This window comes from Paroedura picta, chromosome 2 (assembly GCF_049243985.1).
Source record: "Paroedura picta isolate Pp20150507F chromosome 2, Ppicta_v3.0, whole genome shotgun sequence".
Taxonomy (NCBI): Eukaryota; Metazoa; Chordata; class Lepidosauria; order Squamata; family Gekkonidae; genus Paroedura; species Paroedura picta.
The window spans coordinates 71,897,194-71,923,415 of NC_135370.1; the positions used below are offsets into that span (position 1 = coordinate 71,897,194).

The 26,222-nt window shown below is 46.2% G+C and overlaps 1 protein-coding gene across 11 annotated transcripts in view; it reads right to left on the reverse strand.

The window, feature by feature from the left end:
- The window catches only part of TNS1 (tensin 1), a 388,444-nt gene that overhangs the window by 326,459 nt on the left and 35,763 nt on the right, over nucleotides 1–26,222 (reverse strand). For 2 of the 11 annotated variants that reach the window (XM_077320626.1, XM_077320621.1), the window contains exon 1: nucleotides 25,456–25,610. The exons of the other annotated variants lie outside the window; for them this stretch is intronic. In XM_077320626.1, the coding sequence (XP_077176741.1) occupies nucleotides 25,456–25,551 (96 nt within the window). In that variant the 5' untranslated portion in view covers nucleotides 25,552–25,610. Of the gene's footprint in view, nucleotides 1–25,455; nucleotides 25,611–26,222 lie in introns of those variants that run through there. 11 annotated transcript variants of the gene reach the window in all.

A 26,222-nucleotide genomic window follows, 5' to 3' on the forward strand; every position in this document is an offset into this window, starting at 1 on the left:
CACACCTCCTGCTGGCTCACAGAGAGCCAGCCCATAAAGTCGGCCTCCTTGCAGGCAGCTGGCATGAACACAGCTCTGCAGAGGAAACCTGCTTAGCACATTGCCAGACTGTCCCTCAATGTTTTACATCTTTGGGCAATTACACAGATAGACACACAGAGACAGTATTCCCCAGCAAGGGCTTTTTTTTGTTTGTTTGTTTGTTTGTTTGTTTGTTTTAAGAGCTTTTGTGGAGAGCTAAATATTTCTTCCAGATGAATCCAAGACATTAATGGCTGTGAGTCAGAAACAGGAATTCCATATACTAGCACATTTCATCTTTCATACTCTTTACACAAGCGACCCATGCAACAGGAATATCCACCCTGGCCAAGAACAAGATTATCTCCCCCTCTCCCAAACAGGAGAGTGTCAGGAAAGGCATGATTTAGAAGATGTTTAATTACCTCAAGAAGGGAGAGAGAAGTATCCCTTTCCTCATCCACTTCCTCTCCTCCTTAACCAAGCCTTTCAAATAAAGGTCTTTTAGCAAAACACATTCCTTCTAAAAACGCATTCCTCTGCATCGTGCACATGTGCTGATCAGCTGGTGTTTCATTGTGCATCCATCATCAAGTTCACCTCAACTTGATAGGTAGTTGCCAAACTATAAACCACACTTTTAAAGAGATATTAATACCACACATGAGATTGATTAATGTCCTCAGGTAGACATCTGACATTGACCGCAGGTATTACTCATAAGACTGGGATGAATTTTGTGTGTATGAGACATTGTTGCACACAAATACGGTCACCCACCACAGTGAGCCTTAGGATTTTTTTTTTGTATTAAAAATCCTTTATGCAGTACATGCAGATTTCTTGGGCATTTGTTGCATAGAATCTGTCCATCTTCTCAAGTATGAAGTTTTCTGGACCCATGTATGTCGCATCTCAAATGTATAACCTGCTACTACTGCTATTTAACACTAATAAAGTGTTAAGGGCTGAACAGAACACAGAAGTGATACACAGCCCAGTATGCCCTTATGCACTTCACTTTTCCATGTATAACTAGAAGGAACAAAAATATTAAGGCCCTGTTTGCAGATCAAATTAGTTGTAAGGAGTTGGTTTAGATTGGCCAGCTCCAGACAAGAACGTTACTGGTACACTCCTTATGGATAGCAGGATGCAATATGTGTTCCTGCCCAATGTGGCATTTCCAGGTACCTATGCAAGGGCTTCATGCTTGAATAGGGCATCGGTGAGGCTCAAATCATACGCTCTACTGCCAGATCATTTTAGGAAGACACAGACTACATAATGAAGTAGGGTGGTACAAACTTGCTTAATAATTAAGCGGGTTGTGGGTGGAGGTAGAGGAGCAAAATTAGGTAAAGTACATCCAGAATGGCCTGGTCTTAGGGAGACACATAAGAGTAGGTAATAATAGTAGGTAACAAATCCACTTTTTCAAAACCTGGCTATATACTGTATCACTTAGGAATATGTGGGATTGTTTCTTGATGTACAAATCCAGGTTTGCCATCTGTTTGTTCTTACACACCTCTTGCACTCTGAACATCTGTGTGTGACAGGCATGCATTCAACAGGTGATGCTCTCCCTCCCACCACTGTGTCACCTTGTCTGCAATTGCATTTCTGACTTAATGTCCTAGAAACAATGCCACGGGGGAGGGGGGAGTGAAGCCTTCATGCTGACTAGCTGCAAATCAAAAGAGGTGGGAAGAAATCGTTGGCGGAATAATTGCTCCCTATAGAAGAAAAGTTGCACACCTGCATATAGTTTAAGCATAGAGAACTGGGCCTAACAGCCTTTCCAGTCTCACACTCCTTCTGGCAGCTGCAGCTGTTTCTGAGCACATCTGAGTATTTCTCAAACATAACTGTGTAGACTCCTATTAATATTCCAAATTTCCTGCTGTGTGGGAAGAGCTGCAGTTTTATACATTTCTTTGCTTGGAATAGCCATCCAGCTTCCTAGCTAGAAATTAATATGAGAAAGAAGTGAGTACTGCTAGCCTCCTGTGGTGCAGTCACAGCTTAGAGCACATGTTTTGCCAGCAGAATATCCCAGTTTCCACCCCAGGTTCCACCCTGCTAGAGATTCAGGTAGCTGGTGATTTGAAAGGCCTTTACTTAAGCACCAAACTTGATGGGAAGACATTCTCATAGATACCATAAGGACACTGCCACCATGTTGAAGTCATTAACAATGCCACAATGGTCTGATCTTGAGTATGCCCCACACAGCACTGCTCTCATCATCTCTACCCTCCCCATGCCTTTTCAAATGCCAAAACAGCCCTAAGGGGTGCAGCCATTTTACCACTTGATGAGGTGTAAGGCAGGGGACAAGAGCACCTCAGCCCAGCACACCACAGACATGAATAGCATATTGACCTTGATAGACCAGTGGTCTGAGTCAGGGTAAAGCAGTTCAATGTGTTCATGACACAGACACAAGCAGGACAGAATGCTCTAAGCCAGTGGTCCCCAACCCCTGGTCCAGAGACCTGTACCGGTCCGTAGATTTGTCGGTACCGGGCCGCAGCTCCTCCTCGTCCTCCTCCTCGGCTGCTGCCTCGGGGGCTGCCCTGCCACTGGCTCACCTTTGGTGCTCTCCAGCGGCCGCCATGGCTGGGGATCCCCCTCAGTGTTGCACTGCGCAGCTGCTGCTGGCAGCGCCCCTGAGCGAGCGGCGGGATTCAGGGGTGCCAGTGGGAAAGCAAGTGGAGCAGGGGCTCAGCCAGCAGCGATGTCCCTTGGCAAAGGACTACCCCACCCCCCCGGGCCTCAGTAAAATTGTCAAGCATTGACCAGTCCCCAGTGATAAAAAGGTTGGGGACCACTGCTCCAAGCAACCAAGCTATTAATATACAATTAAGTGAACTGTCCTGCAGAATAAGACAATACATGCTAATACATTTCATATAGGTCTCAGAATCCAGGTGTGGGGTTATTTTGGCCAACAGGGCGTTTTGGGAGGTGCATATAGAGTACACATAGCAGCACCTGTCAATTCTCCAGTAGCACCTTAAAGCCTAAAAAAAATTGTGGCAGGTTATGAGCTTTTGTGAGTCTCTGCTACTTTTTCAGATATCACAATAGCTCATACCCTGCCACAAATTTTGTTAGTATTTAAGATGCTATGAGACTCCTGCTCTTTTCTACAGAAAGAGTAACATAGTGTGGGAATATCCGAGATCTGTAGTATGCATGATTCAACAACATACACAGAATATCCTTCAGAGGGCATCAGAGCAGATGCATAGCTCATATAGCTAGAATATGATGTTTTTCAAATAATCTCCTCCAGTTTCCAGTGGCTCAATTGGATACTTCTTTCTCCTTTGAACACATTTCCTCCCTGCTTGCCAACAGAACAGACAGCATGATTGCAAACAACAGTTAGATAGTTATTTTAGGATTCTCTTCTCTCCTCTCCCTATGCATATCTATTTCTCTTCCCAATAAAACTACTTTAATCTAACTGCCAACAGGGGTTTGGGCCCAGAGTGAGCATTCAAGCTGCGAGAGAGAGAGAGAGAGAGAGAGAGAGAGAGAGAGAGAGAGAGAGAGAGAGGGAGGGAGGGAGGGAGGGAGAGAGAGAGAGAGAAGAAACACAAAATGGCAGTGCAACTAAGTGCTGGCATTCCAGAGCAGGATCTGGTTGTGCTGTTATTAGTTTACCAAAAATTATGATAATGCTATATCCCAAATTGAAGGAATAGGAAAAATGTCTCTCGCTGAAGTAAACAGCCACATAGAAAGACATATAGGCTTAAGCAGTGTGAGGACTGCAATAATAAAATTGAATCAAATGACGCTGAATACAAACAGCAAGAGCACTATGATTTGCCACTTATATGGAAAACAAGAGCACTTTAAAAAGGACTGTAATGCTTCCAAGCAGAGGGGTCACTTTCAAAAGCAGACAATAAAGGAGAGTTTTAAACAACCACCCTTAAAGAATTGCCTTGTATTGACCCAAGGTGCAACCAAGAGTGACACATGGTATTCAGAAAGTGTGTGCTCCAAGCACATATCTGGATATAGAGACTTAGAAACCATAGATGAGGAGGAGAAAAGTTTCACTGTCCAAAGGAATCATGGAATCATAAAGTTGGAACTATATAGGCCATCTAGTCCAACCCTCCACTTAGTGCAGGATCAGCCTAAAGCGTCCAGGATAAGTATCTGTCCAAACACTGCTTGAAGACTGCCAGTGAGGGGTACCTCTTTAGACAGTCGATTCCACTGCTAACCTACTCGGACTGTGAAAAAGGTTTTCCTGATATCTAGCCAATATCATTTTCCATTTTCCTTATCCTACCCTAAGTGACAACCTTTCACATACTTAAAGACAGCAATCATGTCCCCTCTAAGCCACCTTTTTCTCCAGGCTGAACATTCCTAAGTCCCTCAGCCTTTCCTCACAGGGCTTGGTCCCCAGACTCCAGATCATTCCTGTTGCTCTCCTCGAGTCTCAAAAGTAGCTTATAATCACCTTCCCTTCCTCTCCCTACAACAGTCGTCCTGTGCTGTTATTGGTGCTGAGGGAGCTCTAAGAGAATTGTGACTGACCCGTGGTCACCCGGAAAGACAGACTAAGTGTGGCAGCTGGCAGATTTGTGGTTGCAGAAGGGGTTGGGCCAGGAACAATGAAATATAAGCTAATTAGCATTTTCAAACTGCCTTTATGTACCACAACTGGCAAACAACTTGATTTCAGTAAGAGTGCTTTCCCAAAGAAGAATGGTGACACAATTTGGGTTGAAATGTTTCAATAAGCAAAAAGGGGAATTGACTGCAACAGGCAATGTGCATCAGGACCTTAGACACATGTATGCAAAGCACGAACCTGACTAAATGTTGCAATCATAAGAAGAATCCCTGGCTGTGGCACAGAGGACCTGGACATAGAGAGGAACTATGCTATTGCTACTGCCCAACCTTAGAGCCAGACCTTGACCAAAAGCATACAGATAACCAAATACATTATTGCAAGAGACCGTATGCAGTGCAAGGAAAAGGAACTAGACCTAGTTTCAGTAAAAGCCATGACACAAGACAATCACAGTGCCCTCTACAGCCAATTCATAGTGACATATGAGAACCCTAGTGGGAACAGATATATTCTAACCCTTATTTAATGATTTTGCAAAATATACAAAAGGAAAAATCAAGAAGAAAAGCCAAGGACTATAGACGCTCAAGGCATACATTCAGTCTAACAGAAGGCAGGGAGTGAGTTTCTATTAGGCAAATGGCATAGGAGGGAATGGTTAACAACTGGTCCTATCCTGCAGCAACTACTTCTTGATGTCAAAGAAGAGGAGTTTCTCCCAGTAATCATGCAGCCTGATCCCAAGAATTAGGACTAAAATTGTCTATCATTTGCTCTTTCAGAAACAAGTTGACTGTAAACACTCCATCAAGTGTGTTCCATTAGGTGGATTAGTTTCCAAAGCAGTTGGTTTAGAATCAGTCAATTGACCTTTCTTCATTCCTGTTCTATGCCCTCAATTAACGTTTATGTTTGTAATTCATGCTTTCTCCCCACCCCAGATATAAATGTCCTTTGTCAAAGGAGCAAATTAAATGTTAGACAGGGGAAGGGGGAATGAAGGATTTAATTCAGGTTCAGTCCTAGATATGATTACTCAGAAATAAGACCCATAGTTCAAAGGCAATCACTGCCTGACAGCATGTCAATGTTTCAAATTTTAGGGCCAAACTGTCTAGGCCAGCAAGAAGCACAGTGAGAGAAGAAGGGAATGTTTAATTATGTCCCCCATCCTATTTCCCTAATGTAAATCTCTCCTCTCATTGTCTCATGGGGGGAAATACCCAACTGAAAACAGCACGAGGGAGGTAGAAATGGGATATAACTCTCCCTTTCCCTACTGCCGTAACCCCAATCTGCTAACAAGATCACCCTTACTCTGTGACTGTGGTTCACATTTTATAAAATGAGAAGAAATTTAGTCTTGGATCTGCACTCCAGCTGACTTACCTGTTTATGCCCAGCTCCCTGTTCTTCCATGAACTTTTCCAGTACTTTCCAGAGAATATTACATTTTTCACTGATCACTACCAGACTGCTATCTTTAATCAGGGATATCAAATCAGGCCACTGCTAATCCCACAAAAATAAACAAACAAAAATACCAATAGATCTAACATAATGCACATTGCTTGAGTTTATCATATACCTGGGAAACTAAAATTTTCTGTAATATTAGAGATCATTTTTATTTTCACATCTCTGGGACACAGCCTTAAGAGGATAGGCTGTACACCTTTAACTTTCAGACCTAGATGGGAAGCTTTACCTATACTATCTGCACTTCCTTAGATTTTGAAGATTTAAAATGGCACCTGCAGGAATGGGAAGAATCCAGTATAATGATTGCTGCATCTTGAAAACACTAAAAACTTTAAAAGCTTTGTCAACCACACAGAGAGAGCCAAGCAAGCAAGAGATGGAGTCAAGACTTCCAAAACTCTGTCGCTTGCAAACAGCCCAAGTATGGGGCATGGTCACAATGGACCTCCAAGTAGAAAGTGCAAATCTTGAAGCATAACTGCCTTATTTCTATACAGCTGTTGTTGATTTTCAGCCACAAAGAAAACTCCAAGAGCGATGAGATCATATGGAATCCACGTGGAAGGTCCTGGGAACAGGAGTGGTCATTTCCTGGCTCTGGCATTCCTCCATTTGGAAAGCAAGCAGATGTGAGGAGGAGGGCTGTGGTCAAAACAGCCCTGGGAGAGGAATGCAAACAAAGGGGATGGAAGTGGTCCTGGAATACTCAGCTTTCCCAGAATTACTAAATCATAAGTGTCTAGTGTGTGTGTGTGCAAATGGGTGAAAGAGAATGCATTCGACTTTACTTGGCTGAACCTATGGTATTTGGTCATCTATTGGAATTAATGCATTAAGACTGTGGAGTTTAATAATGAATCTGGCTGAATTGTCTGAAAGTGCTGCCATCCTTACAGTATGAGCATCTTTTTAGACAACCGATAGATTTCAAATTATTTTCTAGGCACATACTTGCTCAGAGCCAGGGTGCATCACATTGACAAGATGCAACCGAGCAGCTAATAATGGAACACAATGCATGCAGAAGACAAATATGAAAAGAAAAATTCCCATCTATACTTGCCTGGTCTCTCGGTAATGCTGATGAGGACCAAATTGGTTTGGGCTACATGTGAACGCCAATGGGAACTTCAGCCCTTGACCCATTTCAGTCGGGCTTCCGGCCTGGACATGGGATGGAGACAGCACTAGTCTCCTGATGGACGACCTCTGACACCAGCTAGACCAAGGCAGGTCAGTGCTGCTCATACTATTAGACCTCTCAGCAGTGTTTGACACAGTCGATCATGAGCTCCTAGCTCACCACCTAGCCAATGCCAGGATACAGGGAACAGCCCTGAAATGGCTGATTTCCTTCTCTGGGGCTGCGGACAGAGGGTAGCAATAGGAGAGAGAGTATCTAACTGTCTCCAGCTCACATGTGGAGTCCCACAAGGAGCAGTCCTCTCTCCTATCTTATTTAACATCTTTATGCGTCCTCTGGCTCAGCTGGTGCAGAGGTTTGGGCTGGGATGACACCCATCTCTTCCTCCTGATGGATGACTGCCCTGACTTCCCCCCCCCCCGCCCCCGGATCCTTAGCCAGATATCTGGAAGCAGTGACGAAATGGATCAAGCAGAGTCATCTGAAGCTCAACCCTGCAAAGGCGGAGGTTCTGTGGTTGGGTAGGAAGGGACCATGGGAGGAAGCGTGTTTGCCCACCCTGGATGGTGTGCGGCTATCAGCGATGCAGTCCACCAGGAACCTGGGTGTGACCCTGGATGCTTCCCTTGCATTGGAAGCGCAGGTCACAAAGGTAGCATGTCTGGCATTTTACCCCCTCTGCCAAGCCAAGCTACTAGTATCCTACCTGACCCCAGAACACCTAGCCACAGTGATCCATGTGACGGTCACCTCTAGACTGGACTTCTGCAACTTGCTCTATGCAGACCTACCCTTATCCTTGATCCAGAAACTACAACTGATGCAGAACGCTGTGGCTATGATTCTCACTAAAACATCATGGAGATCCCACATCCGGCAGGTACTCTTAACAACTCGGCTAGCTCCCAGTTGAATTCCGGATTAAGCTTAAGGTTTTGGTAATCACCTTTAAGTCCATACGTGGTCTGGGCCCAGTGTATTTGAGAGACTGCCTGACTGTTATCTGACAGACTGCTATAATGGTCAATGTAATTATATTTTATACGAGTCCAGAGGCATATGGAAGGGCGGTATAAAAATCCAAATAAATAAATAAATCAGTACCCTCTTCTGGGTTCACTTGACAGTAGTTCAGCTGCCAGTGGCATCCGGGGCTGAATGATACTCACAAAACCTATGCAACTGAATTAATCTTCCTCTTTGTGAGTGGAGAACAGCCTGTATGCCCAGCTGCTTTTGAAATGGAAGTTTTACCAAAGCTCCTCCATACTGTATTTGTATTGCTTCAGAGAGAGGAAAGGGATGTCCCAAAGGTTGAGCTGGTTTAACCATGTTGCACATGCTACAGGCCCTTTGCTTCCAGGGACCCCACACAGTGCCTTCCCCCATGGATCAGGGCCATAGCCTCTTTCCAGCCCCCCTTCACTTTTTAAGGACACTCAGAATGACATCCCTTTCCACTGCTGGGGTCCCTCTGCCCCCAGTCTGGCTGCTCCCACCACAATTGTACTCTGCTAGGGCCCCACAAACTCTTAAACTGGCTCTGGTGCTATGGACCCCACGAATCCCCAAAGGCCATCTATTCCAACCTTTTATTAAAAGATCATCCAAGCAACAGTCCTTGAGATACCAGATGCATTGCGTAACAACTTGGACAAAACAAACAGCTATCAGGTGACTCAAGCAAGTGACTGCTGTAGGAGAAGGCAGAAGGGAACCAGGTATAGGAAAGCTGACTCCCCTGCCCCCAAACAAAATACATGCTACTTGGAGCAATATCATTAACTGGGGGAGGGAGAATTGTCCTCCGAACATACCTTTGTCTCTACCCGATAGGCTGACCAGATAAGTAACCTGCTTCTCTGTTCACTTTATGCTGTTTGTCCCCCTGCATTATGAGGAAAGGTTTTGTCACTGTAATGCTCAAGTTTCAAGGTGTAAGCAGGCAGACTTGGTTTCCAGGGGGAATATTTCACCCACTCAGGGCAGTATATGGGAAGCTTTTCATCTCCTCCTGGGACACCAAAGACCTTGGAAAAAGAGGCAGAAATGGGGCTCAGGGAACACGGAGGGGAGACAGGAGAAATGCTGAATGAAGAGAAAATCCCTCTGCTCTACTGCACTGGCAGGTGAGCTGTCCTGGAGAAGGCAGCCCTGCTGAGGATGCTGTTGGGCAGAGCCAACTAAGTGAGTCCCTAATAGGGAGATCTAAGCTGCTGGGAGACAAACAGTGTCACTTATGCAAATCCACTCTGCTCTAATTCTTAATTAAAAGCCAATGAAAGTGACAAGGTAAACACAGTCCCCACCCCCAGCCCTGGAGGAGATTCCCAGGCAGACAGCCAATTGAGTGCCCAATTATCGACTATCATGCACACAGGGATCACACAAGCAAAGACACCTGTTCCAAACAGGGTGCTCAAGCCAAGTTCTGAGGCTAATCCCCTTTGGCAGCAGATTCACAAAGGAAAACAAAATAAACTGGGAGCAAGGCATGCAAGAATCACAAGGACAACATCCACCATACTGTCCTCTTTTGCATAAGAAAGACCACTATTTGGATCCACCACCCCCTCCCTTATGCTCTGTTTTGTCTTTTGCTCCAATGTTACTATTATTATTATTATTATTATTATTATTATTATTATTATTATTATTATTATTATTAAGTATTTGTGTTCAAGCATGCTAGGTGTTCTTCATATTTCTCTGCTATTTGACCTTATTTTTTCATGCATTTGTCCTAAATAATGTTGTCATTAAATTGTACAATATAATCATTGCAGGTGCTGATAAATCCCAGGTCATTGCAAAAGTTCAGATATCCTGCAGGGGAATTAACATAAGCTAATCAAACTATTCAAAATAACGTTTTTGCACATTTCTTATGGTGTGTTCTTTTGAGTGATGTGGCCACTTATGAAATCACATTTTGTGCACACAATCTCCCCTCTAGGATAGAGCAGAGGGGGAAACTATTATGCTTGTCTGCATCTCAATTTAGGCAGACTGTGCACTTAGGCAGATTGTAAGTGGGTGGGCAGAAGGGACTGTGTCTGAGCTTGACTCTTGTGGCCCTTTCTTGCATGCTCAGGGGAATGCTGAATGCCATTTTGGGGTCAGAGGGAGAATTTCCTCCAGACCAGACTGACCAGGGATTGGGCTGGGGGGTGGGGGGGCATTATCTGGGCATGGAATTGGGGTTACTGTGGGTGGGCAAGTGTGATTTTCCTGCATTCCGCAGGGGGTTGGCGGTCCCTTCCAACTCTATGATTTTAAGATGGCTATTGCCTGTGAAGTTATAGAACAAAACCCCAATTTAACAGCTTGGCAGATTATTTATGTCTTTAAATTAGGGTGATGACACATGTCCATATTATCAACAGTAAGTCCGCTGTGGAGACATATCCATCACCTTTTACACATACATACATACATACATACATACATACATACATACATACATACATACATACATACATACATACATACATACATACATACACACATACACACAAACACACACACATATAAACCCTCTCCCAAGAACTGGGAATAGGGAAAGTCTAATTTAGAGCAGAAACTGGATTTGCACAGCACTGATTGACCAGCTTATGAGCCATTTGTTAGAAACATTTCAATTATATTCTCAGAGTCAGGCTATGCACAGCATGGGCTGGATGCCCCTTGTTTCTGTCAGAGAGCCAACCCCCATCTCTATTAGCATGAGTTTAAAGTATTAAATAAGCAGTAAAAAGACCAAAGAATAAAATATTACAGTGGATAAACTGTAAATGCTTGTAAAACCTCCTCAGCATGGAGCAGTCAGCTTGCCTGAAGCTTGGGCCAGTGCTTTCAATATGGAAACACGTTGGCTGAAGAGCAAAACTGAGAGAATACAGAATTTCCTCAACCGCTGAAAAGCCTGGACTCATTCTTCTTTGAGAGAACATGTGTCTTCACCTAAGGCAATACACAAACACTCAGTGGAATACTGCAGTTTCTTAAAAAATGAAGAACCTGGGTAGCCTGTTTAAAACTCAGGGATGATTTTCTGGCATTGTCATCTGAACAGCTATCAGGTGACTGAAGAAGAATTCTTATATGCCGCTTTTCTCTATCCAGAGGCATCCTAAAGCGGCTTATAGTCACCTTCCCTTTCCTCTCCCCTGTGAGGTGGGTGAGGCTGAGAGAGCCCTGATATTACTGCTCGGTCAGAACAGCCTTATCAGTGCTGTGGCGAGCTCAGTGTCATCCAGCTGGCTGCATGTGGGGGAGCACAGAATCAAACCCAGCTCGGCAGATTAGAAGTCCACACTCCTAACCATAACAGCGCGTTGGCTGTGTGCTGCAAAGGCTAAGAGGATCAGGGGGGAATGACTACGACACATGCTTTTACACCTCTTTTCATGTACACACAATGCTCCATAAGTTATGAGTCTTCCAGTATAGACACATTCTGCAGAATATAGCCACCAACTGGGGACTTGTTGGATCCATTTCAAAAGAATTTTAAGCTTATGTTTTCAGAAGAGGAAAATATCAATTAATTTGACAGACAGCAATACAGATACTGATCTGCCCAGATACATACACCTCTTCAAAAGGTGCTCTGAAGCCTGGTTAGCAGAGGACATGCAGCTGAGGGAATGCACTTATTGCATCAGGAACCTTGCTGATCCAGCAACATCCAATCCCTCATGAGTTACATGAATTCATATAAAAGGTGGAAACTGTCAAACTGTGAGGTGACAAAGCCATGTACTGGTCCATTACAAGATCAAGGACATCCTTCTACCAGTATCACTCCTGTCCCAGAGGATCTGCTATGATAGGTGCATGTGGCTGTAATAGCCACATAGATTGTTTTGGCACAAGACTAAATTACAGAAGCATTTCTGTAAATGGAAATGAATGTAACATATTTTGATTAATCCATTTCCAGTACTGCAGCAACCTCTGTGGATCAGCTCCATTTGTTCTGGGGAGATTATCTACTAAAAAGATGGTCTGATTTCAGGCATCACTAGAAACTACAGTGTTTGTGCAATAAATGGCTGACTATATCCAGTGTAAGAAATAAACCTCTCAGTCTCAGTATAAACCATGGTGTGTCTGATTCTGGTCTTTTGACAGGAACAAGATCTCCTACCTATAATGGCATCTGGAATACATCACTGAAATCTGGTTGCAGGAGGGGGAAGGAGTTATCTTTTCCCAATTAAGCCCCTGAGGTACTCAGTGATGCCTCACCAGAGGCCTGGCAGGTGGAAAAGAAGTATCACTATAGTATATTATGATTATATCTCCCAGTTCAATAGCTGTCCAGAACTCCATTGATTTTGACACTGTGTATGCTCTATTAGAGCCTCTTGTGGCGCAGAGTGGTAAGGCAGCCGCCTGAAAGCTTTGCCCATGAGGCTGGGAGTTCAATCCCAGCAGCCGGCTCAAGGTTGACTCAGCCTTCCATCCTTCCGAGGTCAGTAAAATGAGTACCCAGCTTGCTGGGGGTAAACGGTAATGACTGGGGAAGGCACTGGCAAACCACCCCATATTGAGTCTGCCATGAAAACGCTAGAGGGCGTCACCCCAAGGGTCAGACATGACTCGGTGCTTGCACAGGGGATACCTTTACCTTTACCTTATGCTCTATTAAGAGTGGAAGAGAGGATTGGGATTCTACTGGCCAGCTTTCTCCCTGCTTGAGGTCAGGACAGTGTTGAAGACTCCTAGTTGGGCTGTTTTGGAGGGTGGCAACATCCATGCCATGACTACCTTGTTGGGAATGGCTCAGGATTTCATGGCCTCTTTGACAAACATGGGGCTGTCTCAGGTGATAACAGGCCCCACATGCTGTACAGGTCATACTTTTGATAGTGTGTTCTGCTCTGGTAGTAAGTGGTATAAAGATATCAAGACCCCACAGGGCTGGAGGACTGATTAAGATTATCTGCCCCCATAACCTAATGGATACACTTGGTTGTCAGATGGCACTGGGGAATTTTCCAGTCAGCATTTCTGTCCATGCCCTGGTTGTCCTTTGGGATGAAGAAACGAACCAGGCTCAATCACTCCTCTAGGAAACCCTTCACAGGTCTAAGACTCCAGAAAGCCTCTCGATTTACTGAGAGGTAAAACAATGAAAATATAAGGGAGGTGGCTAGAATGGCAGTGGAGAAAGACTCTGGATGAACTGGTCAAAACTGGCTGAAGCTCATTTTAAAGCCTACTCCATGGTTCTGATGGCTGCAAAGAAACAATATCTTTCTGTCATTATTGCATCCATACCATGTAGAAACAGATGGTCAGGGGTTCTCGCCTATGAGAGAAGGTAGACTGCTCTGCAACCCATTGTGATTTTTTTATACAACACTTACAGGTTGTGTAGTTTGAAGATGTGAACAGGATCCTTGGAAGTTTGAGACGCATCACCTGCTTGTACAATCCCTATTATGCTGGGGTGGGGCCAGTAAGGTTCCAGGCCTCATAGTAGGAGAGAGGCAATCAGGATCAAATCCCCTAATTAGATTGCTGCAATAAACTCTGTGAGGATGCCCTTGAAGACTATCCAGAAACTACAGTTGGTTTTCAAGTTCTATAGATCAAATCTCCTGGAGAAAATGGCTACTTTTGAAGGTGTACTCTATGGCAGTGGTCCCCAACCTTTTTATCACCGGGGACCACTCAACGCCTTTTACTGAGGCCCGGTGGGGGGGTAGTTTACTCCTCTACTCTCAACCACTGCCCTAGCGCTCTCTGATCGCTATGGTAATGTTTAAACATCCCTTCAAAATAAGATACAGACACGCCACAACAATGAAGTGTGTTGTAAAGGGCTGGGGGGGATGAAGTAAAGGGCCGGGGGAGGGGAGAAGGCGTCCTTTGGGGCCCACCTCCAATTAGTCGAAGGACCACATGTGGTCCACAGCCCACAGGTTGTGGATCGCTACTCTATGGCAGTGGTCCGCAACCTTTTACAGGCTGTGGACCGGCGGCAGCAGGAAGGGCGATTGCACAGCCGCACACACGCAATGCACATGTGCGGCACTTCCGCGCATGTGTGGCACTTCCGTGCATGCGCAAACGGCCGTGCATGCGTGTTTTTGCCGTGCATGGCACATCGCGCATGCGCGGCCCTGCTTCCCTCTCCCCCCTCCCACAGTAAGAAGCTTGCTGGGCCGCAAGCTTGTGGCCTGGGAAGTTTCTTACTGCGGGGGGGGGAGCGGGGAGAGGGAGGCGCGGCCCGGTGCCAGGGCCTTCGCGGCCCGGTGGTTGGGGACCACCACTCTATGGCATTATACTCCACTGAGGTCCCCTCCCAACCCTTAGCCTGCCCTCTGACTCTATCCCCATCCCACCTCCAAATCTCAAGGAATTGTTCAACCCAGACCTGGCAGCCCTACATATCACTCCAGTCTTGTTCTATCTGGTTCCCAAATTGTTTCCAGGCCCCATTTGAGGGGCTTGTATTGGCCTGTATATGGCTGAAGCTGGTATGTCTTAAATGCCATTGTGATAGACAGCACTATAAAGGCCAGGTTCCAAGTGCTGAATTAAAAGCAGCAAGTAAGTGAAGGTTTAAAAAACTCACTAGACAGAGATCTGGAGCAACAGGCAGCTCCAAACACTCTGAATGGCCAGCAACAACTGAGAGGGAATTGATATAACATCTATGTGCTGGAGAGAGCCAGTCTGATTCTAGGGGAAACTGTTCTTAGCTGAACATCTGTTCTAACTTTTGGGGAGATGCCCAAGCTCAAGGATACAGCACAAGCTTTGTACATTGAATGTCTTCTAAGTTAGGGGTAGTCAAACTGTGGTCCTCCAGATGTTCATAGACTACAATTCCCATGAGCCCTTGCCATTAAACGCTGCCAGGCGCTCATGGGAATTGTAGTCTATGGACATCTGGAGGACCACAGGTTGACTACCCCTGTTCTAAGTGATCCATGGCATCCCCAGTTAACAGACCAAGTAGCAGGTAATGAGAAAATGCAACGAAAACCATGGAGAGCTCCTGCCAGGGTGATTCCACAGGACACCCTTTCTGCACTACACTCAGCACTGCCTGTTCCCATGTTGTCCAGCCTGCCAGTTGAGATCTGCCTCACAAGCCCAGCGTTTTATGTCCCTACCTTCAACAGTGCCAACCAGAGACAGGGCTTTTTCAGTTGGGGCACCTCAGCTGTGGAATGCCCTTCTCTGTGAGGCTCACCTGGCACCTACCACTGTTTCTTTTAAGCACCAGGCCAAAATATTTCTGTTCACGCAAGCTTTTAATTAAGGATTTATTTTTAAACACTATTTTAGCCCAGAAACTGTTGTTTTTATGGTCTATGTTTCTATACTGGATTGGGGCATTTTAATGTTGGATTTCAAATAATATCTTGTAACATTTGGCTTTCATTATTTTTGGTTTGTGAGCCACCCCGAGCAGGTCCCTGGAGAGAGAGCATAAAAATTTTCTTAATTAATTAATTAAAATGGAAATGAAACAGGTTACACAAAATGCTTGATATAGTATTTTTTTCACCTGAAAAATCCCAGCAATGCCAACCCCAGAACCCTATAGAAAATTTAATTGGAAGTAAACCATGTTCAGTAAAGGCACACTGTGAAGATGCAGAAACAATGTGTGGATGATCCCCAAATATGCCACTTTCAAAGGAAGGCTCTTCAATGATTATAATTTGAGAAAACAGGGATCTGGAAGGTTTACATTTCTAGCAGCTTATATTATTTATTTACTCATTCCTTATATTTTTATACCTCCCTCCCCTGTGGCTCAGGGCAGTTTACATGGAACATGGGAGAACAGGGAACAATCTTTAACCCGCTCCTAGTGGAGCGGATTAAATAATTTGGTAAGGGCCCCGAGGGCGGGCCCTGTCCGTGATGAGGAAGGGTGCCCATAGGTCCCTTCCCCTGCACTGACAATCAGAGGGCCCAATCGGCAGGCGCTTTGCGCCTGCCGATTGGGCCCTCCGATTGTCAGCCCGGTGGCAAGGGACCAATTGCGAGCCGCACACAGCGCGGCTCGCAATTGGTCCCTTGCTGCCGTACTGACTAATCAGGAGGCGCTTCGCGCGTCCCAATCCGCCCCCCTTCCAGCTTGCCTGCGTGCGGCCGGCTGCCAGCATTTCCTCTCTGCCATCCCGCCCGGCCAGTCGCTGCCTCCCAGCACGCCCTGCAACGGCCAGCCGCCACGGCCCTGCTGCCGCCTCCGCCACGCCTGGACCCAGCCCACACGGCTGGGAGTGCCCCGTGCCGCCACCCGCTGCAGTGACGGCCACCCGCAACCGCACACATGGCTGCGGCGCCGGCCCCTGCCCTGCACGCATACGGCCCGCCCGGCTTCCCACCCTCCGGACACACTTGCACCACCCCGCCCACCGCCACCGACGCAAAAAGATGACATTTTTCTCCTCACCTCTGTTTTATCCTCACAAAAACCCTGTAGGGCAAATTCAGCTGAAAGTGTACAATGACCTAATATCATCCTAGAAGCTTCCATGGCAGAGTGAGGACTTGAACCCGGCGCTCCCAGAACCTAGTCCAAATCTGTAACAACTACACAGTCCCTAATTTGGAATCCCCAGCATACAAAAGCAAGAGGGAGGAGGAACTGCTAAGTATTTATTTCATTTTAATGCCAGTCAAAGTCAATATTGATTTTATTTGTGACCATAATAACTACATTACAAAATAAGCATTTAAAAATGTGAACACTAACTAAAGTGAAAATGCATACTTTTACATTTCTTCCCCTACTATTGTGCAATTAATTAAAACAAGAAAACCAGCTTGTTCCCTTCCCCCAAAATTAACCAGGGTAGTTAATTAAACGGGACAGAGAGCAATAAAACGTAAAAGGAATAGTATCCCTAGGGAACCTCAATGGTGTTTTTGACCATCTATGCAGCAGTCTGACTCTACAATCGCATTGTAAGCTTTAAAAAAAATCTCGAGTCTGAAAAAAGGACAAAGAAACTCTGAAAACACTAGAATGCAGCAGATTGATTACAACTTGGTTTGGATTGTTCCCTTAAAGTGGCTTCCACACAGAAGTTATTTTGTGGCAATTTCATCATGTCATCACCCCATTTTCCACATTTTCTCCTACTTTGTTCTGATTTTTCCCAAAGTTGTTTTGGGAAGATCTTTTTTGAAAGATCTTTTTTGAAAGAAGATCTTTTTTGAAAGATCTTGGCCAAATTCCATTTGCTCACCATTTGGATGGGACGGTGAACATTTTAAAGATTTTATTCGTATCAGCACCAATTTCCTTGCCAAAACCTTTCACTGACACAGACTTTATCAGGCTTTAAAAAAAATCAGTAATTGATTTATCAATACAGCATTATAATGATCTGTCTTCTAATAACTCTGAATTCCCTGCCTGATTTTGTAAAGGAAAGGTCTTTGCCCTTTTCACTGTAGAGAAACACCTTTCCCCTTATTCCTGCACAATAATAAGGCCTAGATATATTGCTTTCAAATGAAAACTGGGGGGATTCACATGATCAGTAGAACACTACAACATTGTTGCATTGCAGTAATTACCATTTTTAAAAAAGCTGTCCAAGTGGCATTGGAAGAGGGGGGAATGTGATAACCAAAGGAGGAAAATATGCACAAAACTCCCATGCAAGATTTTCTCTGTTTTCACAGTGAATGCCCCTGCATTTGCTTCAATGATAACAGAGAAACTGTGAAAGCTCACCATGTGGATGCAGCCTAAAACTAATTAAGCAAATCATGACCATTACTAAATAGCCAGTATGGAACTACCCTTTATACTGCAACAGACAGTTGAATATCTGGACTCAGCATAAGAGTGCTTTGCGTATTTTGTGTCCTTCCCAAATCTCTCCAGCTGTTTCCCCTCCCCTTCAGGGTTCTATACATCTAGAAACTGCACATGCCCATGAAACTTATGCAATTAAGCAAGCTGTAAAAGAAAGGGTTAAACACTTCCTTCCTGCCCCTGCCATTTCTCTACCACAAACACCCCTCTAGATGCCAGCTTTTCTAGGGCTCATCCTGCACACGTTGAATAATGCCAGCATTTCTTAACTTTTTTACTATTCAGAAACCCCCAAAACACTCTTCAGGCTTTGAGAAATGCCAGAGTTGGCACAATCGTATGAAGCATAGCTGTGTACATGCCCACCTTGGCCCATCATTGGCCATTTGGGGAGAGGAGGGTTGTCATGACCATATATGGTCCAGGGCCATCAAAAAAAAGGGGGGTCACAAAACTCGTTGACAAAGCCTGGATGATGCACTTCCAATGTACTTTTGAAGCTGGATTTCCCAATACAACACAGGAACATCTACTTCTAAAGTGCATTCAAAGTCCTGCTGGATGACTGCACAGACACAGATGTTTTGGAGTAGTGATGGGGTGGCTCAAACGCAGTTACCTGAAACTCAGCCCTTCAATGATGGTGGTCCTGTGGCTAGATAAGAAAGGATCAAGCAAAGAAGCATGCCTACACTGCCTGAGTGAGGTTCAACTCTCTGCTGTTTCCTCAGCCAGGAATCTGGGTGTGATTCTTGATGTCTCCTTACTATGGAGGTGCTGGTCTCAAAAGCAGCCTAGCTGGCGTCTTTCCACCTATGCCAAGCTGCAACTGGTCCAGAATGCAGCAGGCAGGGTTATTACATGAACACCCTGGAGGGCACACATTCGACCTGTGCTCCAACAGCTGCACTGGCTCCCAGTTGAATTCCAAAGCAAGTTTAAGGTCATAAAGCCATCTGCAGTCCAGGTCCTGCATGTCTGAGAGGCCACCTCTATCTATACCCCCAAAGAAGTGGCCATACAGGCCATCTAGTCCAACCCCCTGCTCAATGCAGGATCAGCCCAAAGCATCATAAAGCATCCAAGAAAAGTGTGTATCCAACCTTTGCTTGAAGACTGCCAGTGAGGGGGAGCTCACCACCTCCTTAGGCAGCCTATTCCACTGCTGAACTACTCTGACTGTGAAAACTTTTTCCTGATATCTAGCCTATATCGTTGTACTTGTAGTTTAAACCCATTACTGTATGTCCTTTCCTCTGCAGCCAATGGAAACAGCATCCTGCCCTCCTCCAAGTGACAACCTTTCAAATACTTAAAGAGGGCTATCATGTCCCCTCTCAACCTCCTTTTCTCCAGGCTGAACATTCCCCAGTCCCTCAACCTATCTTCATAGGGCTTGGTCCGTGGCCCCAGATCATCCTCGTCGCTCTCCTCTGTACCCTTCCAATTTTATCTACGTCCTTCTTGAAGTGAGGCCTCCAGAACTGCACACAGTACTCCAGGTGTGGTCTGACCAGTGCCGTATACAATGGGACTATGACATCTTGTGATTTTGATGTGATGGCCCTGTTGATAGAGTGCTAAAAGGTAAAGGTAAAGGTATCCCCTGTGCATGTCTGACCCTTGGGGTGACGCCCTCTAGCGTTTTCATGGCAGACTCAATACGGGGTGGTTTGCCAGTGCCTTCCCCAGTCATGACCATTTACCCCCCAGCAAGCTGGGTACTCATAGAGTGCTACACTCAGCTAATACCAACCAGATGGTGGTCAGTGACCCCAGGAAGATACATCTGGCCTCAACCAAGGCCAGGACTTTTTCTTTCCTAGCCTGTACCTGGTGGAATGGGTTTTCAGAACACATCCAGGGCTGATGGAAGCAACAACAATCTCCTTCTATTGACTCGTGGATTACAAAACTTAGAGAACTCATCATAATGGCTAAACTAACAAACTTGGTTAATCATAGACCTCCAGAAGAGTTTCAAGAGCTCTGGAATTAATATTTGAATTCTTTGTAACTTCTGTCTCTGTTTTTCTTTCTGTAACTACTTATTAATTTAAAAAAAAAAAGAACACATCTGGGCCCTGCCAGAGTTGGCACAATTCTGCAGGGCCTGCAAGATGGAGCTCTTCTGCCAGGCTTTTGGTTGGGGCCAGTGGGCCCCACCAACTCATTCTGCGATCTTACCATCCACTATCCATTATTTTATCTTCCATCACAAGGTGCCAGAATGTAGTCTAACTTAGATGAAATTAGAAGGGCTGTGGAAATTAGACTGCCGAAGCAGATATTGCATACTTTAATGCTGTTATTGTGTTTAATTGTTTTAATTTTTAATCTAATTTAAAAATTTAAATGACTGTATGTTATATATACTGTTGTACACCACCTTGAGCTGGGCTACTGGGAGGGTGGCATATAAATAAATAAATAATCCAACATGTGCAGACTGCCTTTAGGGAATTTTGAGGGCCAATGAAGTGCATTGCACCACAAAACTCATGTGCATTACAAAAGCCTCCCCCTTTCTCCACTTATAACAGATATTAACATAGAGATTAAAACACATTTTCAGATTCCTGTTTTTAAAAACAACATCAAAGACAATGATCTGGTCAAAAGGAAGACCATCTGGGCCAGGCCTATAGCTTAAGGGGGGCTCCTATGACTCCAGAGCCCTACAGGGCTCTACAAAAGTCCAAGCCCTATGCAGGACACACACTGTTACCCAGACTGATGTCATGCAACTCACCATCCATCCCTCTGCAACACAAATGTCATTAGGCAGCAGATCCCTTGCAGGCCCTCAAAAGAAGAACAATCAAAGGTCCAGCAAGGGACATGGAGTGACAGTGAAGGCCCCCATTGCTGCATGTGCCCCATGTCCTGGGAAAGGAATTGGCCTTGCTGCACGTTCTACAACCAGCCAGCAAATTCCTGCTCAGAGAAATCCATGCACCAATATGCCCTCTCCCAGCCCCCAAAACGTCCCTTTGGCTGCAGCAGAACTATCAATGGTCACCCCCAGGAATACCACTGCAGTCCGGTGAGCATAATGGAAGCTTAACTTAGCCCCTGTCCAAGCTTCCTGCTATGCAAGAGGGGAGAGAACTCATCATCATGACAAAGGAGGGGACCAGCCTGCAAAGTACCCGTGGTGCAAGGCAACAGCTTCACTCAGACGGAACAAGCCATTTGCTAAAGGACCCAGCAAGGGCAAGTGGAGGGAGCAGTGCTCTGGGAAGCTGCAGTGGCCACAGGGCTCCAGCAACCCACTCAGAAAACCGAGCCCTTGACTCGAACCCTTGCTACCCTGGCCCATTCTACCTCTGATGAGGCTCTTCAATCCTAACCCACAGTCTGAATGATCAGGGTTTGCAGTAGATGAACAGTTAATCTGGCCCAGTTCCCTTCTGCAACAGCCGTCTGGCCTTGATGCTCATAACCGGACATTTCTCCTTCCCTCCTTTTTCATTTCCAGCCACATTGCTGGTGCACACACACACACACCAGTCAGCCTGTCCTTACCTGCCTCAGCCAATAACTTTTCTGCTAAATCCACAGCATGAATATTGTGAGGACAGCCACCTTATCAGCAGACTTCTAAGTTTAGGAAGCTCTAGAGTGACTTCTCTTTGCGCCTTTCTGGAGGGAAAAACATCCTGAAGGCAACCAGGTGGGCTCAGGGTGGAATTCTACACTCAATTACTCAAGAATTAAGCGACACCAACTTCAATGAAGTGACATGCTTCTCAACGGATACTATCTTGGGGTATATCTGGGTGACAAAATACCTCTGGCTTTTATTCTTTGGACATGGAAACGTTATTCTCAGTTTAATGGCGCTTACTTCTCCAACAAAAGAGCAAGACTGCAACCTTGTTGGAATACTGTGATCTTCTCAAAGAGTTCCACAGGGAAATCTAGATCCAAATATCTCTTCAACCACAGTTAGAGTTGCCAGTTCTGGGTTGGGAAATACCTGGAGACTCTGGGGGCAGAGCTAGGAGTGGGTGGGATCTGGGGTGGGGAGGGACCTCATTGGAGTATAATGCTGTTGGTCCAACCTGCAAAGCAATTATTTTCTCAGGGGGAGTTGATTTCTTTAGCCACATGGGGACTGGCATCCCTAACCACAGTGCTTGCTAGGTGACCTCAAGCCAACCTCATAGCCTCTCAGCTTAGCCTACTTCCAAGTAGTCTGGCCTGGAGGAGGGAGAAATACACATGTGACAAATGAAAAATTCAGCCATGCAGTGCAAAGTCTGGTGATGCACTATCAATAGTATGAGCATAATTTTCAGAAAAGAAATTAGTTCAGCCAGGCTATAGTGGGAATACTTTTCCACTAACACTACCTATGGCCATAACCAATAGAGCCTGTAGCACTCACACAACCTATACAGCACTCATTATTACAATAAGTACAAGAGGGGAATTGCATTTTTCAAGCAATAAAGTGCCAGGAAAGTGTGATTCTACCACAAGAAATGTGCCAACTGTAGAAAAGTCATTTTTAATTATAACAGAGGTGACTAAACTGTGGCTCTCCAGAGCTCCATGGGCTGGTGCTGGCAGGGGCTCATGGTAATTGTAGTCCATGGACCTGTGGAGAGCCACAGCCTGGCCACCCCTGCGTCACCATTATACTGTACAATACACCTTTTGTATATTCCATAATTCCACAAGGGTGATGCAGTATAAATGCAGAATTGGTATTCACCATAAAAGCCTCTATCCTGGGAACTTCATTTTTCCCTCCCCATTTTATCTTCACTAGCAAGTTTCTTTTCCTTGAGACTGCAAAAATAAGTTCAAAAGCCTGTTGGCAATGCCTGATAAAATCAGAAAATAAAAGGCCAAATAGGATGTAGCTTTGTTCTCCTGATAACCTGGGTGCCAAGTGATTGCATGCTCCCTCCTTGCAGCAATTCTCTTAGACATTAACTATTCCCTTGCTTAACCAGGACCTGAAGTTGATTGGGGATTTAAAAGGAATCCAGGAAGCTTTAGCCATTATTAAGGTCACTGCTGATATATCGCAGGTGGAAGAGAGGAATTAACTTCAGCAATCCTGTGCTTTCTCTAAACTGCAGTAAGGACAGTGTTAACTGTACATCCCCACTACCTGGAGCACAGAGGTTGCAGGGTTCCAGTGGTCAGGAGTGCCCTCCATAATTCTATTATCTTCCATATAAGCAGTAGACAGCATTAAATTGTGTAAAATAAGCACATTTACTTTATTTTTATAATTCATACAGCTCTTAAGGTTCAGCTTTTCTCGGGTTAGAGTTTGGGTTTCACTGGAGCAGAACACTCTTTTGTTTTAAACTGAACTGCTTTCATGCAGGACAAATTTATGATGCAGCATGGTTCTGGTGCTTCATAGCCCATTAACCCTGACAGACCCCTTTCAAGCATGGATACTGTTTGCATCCTTTCCAGGTTTCCTCATACTAGGCCTGGGAAAGAAAGCAGCCACTTTTACCACTCCAAAACTCTTACGGATCTCAAGTGTGAGACAAAGGTATCTTCATCCAAGAAATGCAGACATTTGAAGATATATACAGCATACGTCTCAGACAGCTTGCAAGGCAGCCAAATCCACTTTCAAGAGCAAAAAACAATCTCAGGGTTCAAAATACCCTTAAAACCCAAATGCAACTTTTGTGCCTGTATCAATAAACCTTATCGGGAGAAGTTCTGACTTTCCTTCAACATACGACAAAGGCTTGGAAGGGGCTGAATGACTGAGAATGGTCACCTTTCTTCTCTTGCCATGGTCCAGGTTCAGAGAAGCAAAGAAGACAGCTTCCCACTCCCAAATAAGACATTATAGGAGGACAAAGTAAGGAAATGAGGAGTCTTCAAGAGAGAGGGAAGGAAGCTCAGAAAAAAATAGTGAAATGGCTTGCAGATGAGGAAGGGAATTGTATGGGGTTTGCTGTTTTTCTTTTGCTGCATTCTACAGAGCTTTGAAGAAATGGGTGCCAAAAGGATTTGTTCCTCTCCACGCTTCTTCAATGCACTTTCATGCCAGGATGTGTTAATAACCTTATATGGAATGTTATTTCCCTGGTCACTCCCCCAGAACAAGCCTTCAGACACACTTGAGCAGCTCCATTATGGACTATTCTCCCAAGCAAACCCCTTTGTGCTGGCCAGTCCTCCTGTGCCACTGGCAGGGTGTTCTTCTCCACACTCTGGAGAGGCCAGGTGAGAATTAACAAGACCACCAGATTTCTCAGAGATGCAGGTAACAGCATGTGGGATGCACAAACCAATTGAGATGCTAACAGGACATGTCACCCCCTGCTGGCCCTGGGAGGACATGGGATACTTGGCAAGCAGGAGCAGGTGGGTTACCACGGTATGTGGTACACTCATTTTAGTGAGTCTTTTGGCGCATGTCAGATATTAACAGCAGACACTCCAAAACGGAGTTCACTCCTTCCTTTGTAACTATACCCCCTCCAACACACCTGTCATACTTACCTGGAAAGAACTGAGCTTTCATCATGTTTCCTTTTGTTCAAGGCCTCCCCCCCAATGCAGCAACAAACTGATTGCAACTGTCAGTAATATCACCTTTCCTGTAAAGTCCTGTTGGTGGCATCCTCAAAGGCAGCCAAGCCAGGAAGACCCAAAGTGTTACAGATAATGGAATAATGAAGGTATGGACAAAATGAATTGGGGTCTTCTAAAGAGCATTTTCATTGGTGTAACAGAAGTGTGCATGCCATCAATAGACTATGTTAACAAGAAATGGTGTCCACTATGTCCAAGGGCTCTTTCAGAAACTGGAGAGGGAGAGGAAAGACTAAATGCATGAGGAAGTCCCTTTGTATGAACCTGTGCGAATCTGTGCCAAGCAGGGGCCAGCCTATTGGGGAATGAACTGGTAGGGACTATGGGCAAGGACTCTTGCAATGTGGAGAATGCATGTGTACGAATGTACCTTAGGGCAGCACACACAGCCGGCATTAGTGGCAGCTGGTATTGCTACAGTATGTGCAGTGCTCATCCATGAGCATGTCCTGCTGTAAGTGGGAGAGCATGAAGAAGCTTCTGCAGTCTGTGTGCCAGCAGGCATGTCACGGTGTGCGCATCCATGTGAGAACGGGGCACTGCATGCATGCAGGTAAGGTGCTGAGGGTAGTTGGTGGCTCAAGGTGAATCCGCTGTGGAAGGAGAAGAAGCTGCGAGTCGGCAACCAAGTGCCAATGGTGAAGTGGACCATAAGGAGCCAATATGTTTTGGGGGAGCAACTGAGGGTGGATTAAGAATCCTGACCGAAGCTCCGGTCAGAAACACGAAGCCCACCCCCCCCCCACGACCAGATGCTTCAGGAGGCTGCCACCCCCACCCCCCTGCCCGTCCCCTTACCTCCCGGTGCAAACAGAATCGCAGGGGCAAGAGGCACGAGAAGAAGTATTTCCCCCAGCGGATTAGGGAAGCGAAACACCAGCTCAGGCGCGTCATCGCGGCCACCGGCCGAGGGATCCCGCTTGGCCCCAAAGTGGGGATCCTCGTTTACACGCCAGTCCCCCGAATGGGTGTGTGTGTGTGCGCGAGTGTGTGCACGGGGGGGGGGGGGTCCTTCGCGGCTGGAGGGAATACGGCGGAGGGGCGGGCGGGCAGGCGAGCAGCGGGCGGGAGTTGTTGGTGCAGCGCAGCCGCTTCCTTTCTCTGCAGAGCCCTGCGCGTCGCGGCGCCGTCCCCTGGCCCGGCGGCGGCGGGAGAGGAGAGGAGAGGAGTGGGCTGCTGCTGCGGCGGACCCTCCGCGGCCGAATCCCCGCAGCACTGACCCCGCCGCACGCGGCTTCCCGACCTGCTGAGCGCTGGCGGCGGCGGCAGCGGCGACACCGCCTCCCCGGCAGCGGCGAGTGGCGGAACGCGCGCGCTCTCTCTCTCTGTCTCTGCCTCTCTCTTCGCAGCCCCGCAGTGCGCGTGTGGGCGCAGAGCGACGCTACGCTGGATCGCCGGCTCCAAGCCTGCCGGGGAGCGCTCCGGGGCAGCAGCCGGGGGGGGGGGGGCGGAGACGCACGTGCCGCAGACGCGACCCGGAGGACCTGCCCTCGCGCCCAGCCCACCGCGAAGGACACCGCCGCTTGCGTGGCGTCGAAGAGCATCGTCTCTCTCTCCCTCTCCCC